This window comes from Balaenoptera ricei, chromosome 7, assembly GCF_028023285.1.
Source record: "Balaenoptera ricei isolate mBalRic1 chromosome 7, mBalRic1.hap2, whole genome shotgun sequence".
Classification (NCBI taxonomy): domain Eukaryota; kingdom Metazoa; phylum Chordata; class Mammalia; order Artiodactyla; family Balaenopteridae; genus Balaenoptera; species Balaenoptera ricei.
Genome location: NC_082645.1, coordinates 83,768,133 through 83,772,093, shown reverse-complemented (window position 1 = coordinate 83,772,093; position 3,961 = coordinate 83,768,133). Strand labels below are relative to the sequence as shown.

At 47.9% G+C, this 3,961-nt stretch overlaps 1 protein-coding gene across 3 annotated transcripts; it reads right to left on the bottom strand.

The window, feature by feature from the left end:
• Positions 1 to 556: 556 nt before the first annotated feature.
• On the bottom strand, positions 557 to 3,719 carry MARS2 (methionyl-tRNA synthetase 2, mitochondrial). Of its 3 annotated transcripts, XR_009504138.1 has the most exons (3): positions 1,932 to 3,719; positions 1,672 to 1,844; positions 557 to 692 (listed from the first exon to the last, which is right to left on the bottom strand). XR_009504138.1 is itself a non-coding variant. In XM_059927323.1 (2 exons), the coding sequence occupies exons 1-2, from the start codon at positions 3,690 to 3,692 to the stop codon at positions 1,821 to 1,823; spliced, it is 1,785 nt and encodes a 594-aa protein (XP_059783306.1). In that variant the 5' UTR covers positions 3,693 to 3,719; the 3' UTR covers positions 1,322 to 1,820. The 3 variants fall into 3 exon arrangements, 2 of the variants coding, with proteins under 2 accessions (XP_059783306.1, XP_059783308.1); XM_059927323.1 differs by lacking the exon at positions 557 to 692 and having other exon boundaries at positions 1,322 to 1,844; XM_059927325.1 differs by lacking the exon at positions 557 to 692 and having other exon boundaries at positions 1,322 to 3,719.
• Positions 3,720 to 3,961: the final 242 nt, after the last annotated feature.

The window sequence follows — 3,961 nt, the reverse complement described above, 5'->3', positions numbered from 1 at the left end:
AAGTGGAAGACACTGTCCCTCCGTTCATTATAGGAACTGTAAGACTTACAATGGCACTTCGAAGGCATAAGTTACCAATGCTGGTTTTCCAAGTCTGTTTTCCTTCATCCATGTAAACACATCCCATCTCTTTCACTACTCTGCTATCCAGTCCTAAGAGATATTACACTCCATCCTAGGTCCCAGTAACCTACCCTAGTAATCCCAGCAGGTAACTGGAATATGTCATATGGAAAGCCCAGGATTCCATTATGAAGAATAAGGAGGATCTAAAGGAACACTGGTAGAAATGGTCCTTCCACCTTTAGAATGCCTTCAAGCATTCTTTTCTAAGCAGTGTTTCCAAGCAACCAGAAATCTCTCGCCACACCAACTAATAAACAGAAATTGGAGCTGAACAGTAGCACCCGAATAAATCTGGGGGAACTACCAGCACAGTTTACTTCATGGTGAGCCCTCTCTGCTTGCTACCATGCTTACAATGGATATCTCAAGGCAAGTTCTCATTTTCAACTTTGCCCTAGCTGTCCAATCACCTATGAGATATAATGCTGGCTTACTATGTTGTAGTCATTGTATAAGTTGATACCTTAACATCTTCTCTGTGATGTTCTCTTATGGAGCCTTGGAGAGATCCCTAAATCCAGTTTGAGATTCCTGGAGCACTGATCATTTCCTCCCTTCACCATCACCTTCAACAAATGCAACAGAACAGATCTGGATAAGGTACTTAGAAACTTTTAAACTTTAATAACTTAAAGGAGCAAAGAAAATAATTAGTAAAAACTACTTGAAAGTAAATGTATTAACATTTATATTAGCTATTCCACAATTGCTATATTGTATTATAGATCCTGATTGACCAAAAGAAATCATATAAGGTAAATTATGTATGTGGATAACAAAATTAAGACCAAGAAATATAAAGAAAATATTGCCCTTCTGAACTATCTACAGATTTTTAAAATCATACCTGTAAACCTAATGTTATTAAAGTTTAAAAAATTTTTAACATACCAAGTACCTCAAGGGAGCTTTATAATTCATCATAGTCCAAACAAACGTGATACCTTTACTTATTAGCTTACTAAACATTTAATAGAGTAAATGTCCTTTTTCAGTAGTCTGAAAAAAACTAAGGATTCTGATCTTTCTATTGCTTACTGTAAAACAGCAGTGGTTGCAGTTATCCTTATTTTAAGAAAAGCAATAAAATTTTTTCTTTAAATTTAAATTATGCAGAATTAGGAAGCAGAAAACCTATTCTAAATATTCTGAAACCTCAATGTTAAGTAATTACATGTGTGAAACTAGAGCCATCTACTGGTTAAAGTGTAATGTTACAAAGCACAACTACTGGATTATTAACTAGCAAAGCAGGGAGTCATGGTTGTTAAGAATTGAGAATATAAACATAGGCAAAAATCATCTAGTCTAGGACACTGGTTTTTAAAGGTTTAATGAAACAACCTCTTTTTAACAGGAGACACAACATATATAACAAAGTAAAAGCTGAGGAAGGGGGCCTCCAACCCCCACACGCACTAATTTGCCCAGCAGAGGCCAGGCCAGTGACAAACAAGCCATGAGAGGTAGTCTGGGCAAATAACTGTGGTTTGGACAGAGGCACAATGAGAAGGAGTAGTATCAGCAAAGTTGTCTCTTACCCACCTTTCCCCTGGAGACATCTTAGAGACACTGGGGTGCAAAGGACAGTGGTAAATGGACACAGAGAACTGAAGAGTAGGGAGTAGGCTTCTGAAAGGCTACAGACCTCTTTTCACAGGGACATTACTTATGTGCTCGTTTGATGCAACACTTTAGAAAGCATTAGTATAACTTTCCTGAAAATGCAAAATAAGAAAATAAGATGTTTGCTTTTTTACCACAAGCTAATAAGAACTGAGTTTCTAGGTCTTATGGGCTTTTACCAGCCAGGCCCTGGACTGGTCCAGTCTTGGAAACAAGACCCCAGTTTCAGGTCCCAGCCTCCTCCCTTCAAAAGGGCATGGATGTCCATAGAATCGAGGCAAGAAATGGAGTTCTCCAAGGCCCCTCTCTGTGGCAGAGACCCCCAACCTAGACAGCAGCTTGTCAGCTAGGCTTGGGGTGACAGGTTGGAGCAAAGTTCCAAAGACTCGCAAACATTCCAAGGCCACGTGAAGCACAGTACCCAGCCAGGGAGCATCCACTGGGCTCTCCCAGTTCAACTTCCATGGTGCATGCCTTTGGACAAAGCCATTAGTTTGCCGGACACAGCTGGATACTGCCTCCAGAGCCTTATAGATCTGAAAGTTATCATAGTGGTCTGCCACCTGCTTGGGCAAAGTGGCCACTGCGCTCACCAGAGCATAGTCCTCTGCCTGAGCACGACCTGTTGGCCCCACCAACCCTGGCTCACTGGGAAAGCAGGTAGTGCAAAAAGCCGGATAGGTCCCAGAAGGATTTATTCTGTTGGCAGTGCATCGGTTCAAGAGACCTCCCAAAGCAAATGCCAGCTCGGAATCCAACAACTTAACCACCTTTTCACCATAGTAATCACAGTCCCAGTTGGGGACACCCTGACGAAGGAGAAAGTAGCGGAAGCCATCCACAGTATAGCGGTCAAGGCATGTCCTGGGATCCACCACGTTGCCCAAGCTCTTAGACATCTTTTGACCACAGACTGTCCAGTGGGAGTGAACATAGATGCGGTGTGGTGGGCTCATGCCGGCCCCTAAGAGGAGGGCAGGCCAATAGATAGCATGGAATTTGAGAATGTCCTTGCCTATGATATGAGAGGTCGTGGGCCACCAAGATTTGAACTCAGGGTTTGGGTAGCCAATTACAGTAAGGTAGTTGACCAAGGCATCCAGCCATACGTAGATGGTCTGCGAATCGTCCCCGGGCACCGGAATGCCCCAGTGCAAGTGGCTACTCCTTCGAGAGACGGATAGGTCCGGCAGCTCCTCTTCCAGCCACTGAAGGACTGCGTGATGGAATGGCTCCGGGGTGATGGCCTGAGGGTCGCCCCGCAGCCACCGCTGGAGCGGCTCCCGGAACTGGGAAAGCCTGAAAATGTAGTTTTCTTCCTTGGTCCAGGAGACGGGATGCCCGCTCTCCAGAGATACAGGACACAAATCCCCCGACGGGCCGGGCTGCCTGGTGACCTTGGCTTCAGGCAGGAAGCACTCGTCGGAGGCGCAATACCAACCTTCATAGAGCCCCTTGTAGAGAAGACCCCGAGCCTTCAGCACCCCCCAGAAGTGCTGCACAGCCATCCGATGCCGGGCCTCAGTGGTGCGGATGAAGTCGGTGGAGGAGATGTCAGCCTCCCGGAACAGCTGCTGGAACTGGGCAGAGACTCTGTCGCACAGCTCGGACGGAGCCAGGCCCGCAGCGGCTGCTGCCTGCTGAATCTTGAGGCCGTGCTCATCGGTACCAGTGGAGAATCGCGTGGCGGCGGCGCTGGGAACTCGGAGGCGATGGTGTCGGCACAAGGCGTCAGCCAGTAGCGCCGAGTACAGGTGCCCGATATGCGGCGCCGCGTTCACGTAGAAGATGGGTGTGGTGAAGTAGGCGCGCGCGTCGCGGGTATCGTCCCGAACACCGAGAGGGTCCGAACTGTAGTGGCGTAAGTTAAAGTCCGCCAGCAGAGAGAGCCTATTCGCCCCCGTGCGTCCTAGCAGCCGAAAGGCAGAAATCCGCAGCATGATGCCTGCGGAGATGAAGGGCGGAGGGGGCGTTCTGGAAGCACGTGTGAGGGGCGCATGCGCAGCCGGGCCGCACCGCCGCTTCCGTCCAGAGAGCCAATGAAGTCCGGCCCCGAGCGCCGGCCCTCCGCCGCTCCGCCCGCGCTCCCCCCCTCCTTGGGCCTCGGATACGGCGGTTGTGAATTGCGGGAGCGAGCGAGAACGGTAGCTTAGAGGAACTGGCTGAAGGAGAGGTTATGAAGCAGATAAATCTTTATCTTTCTATAACA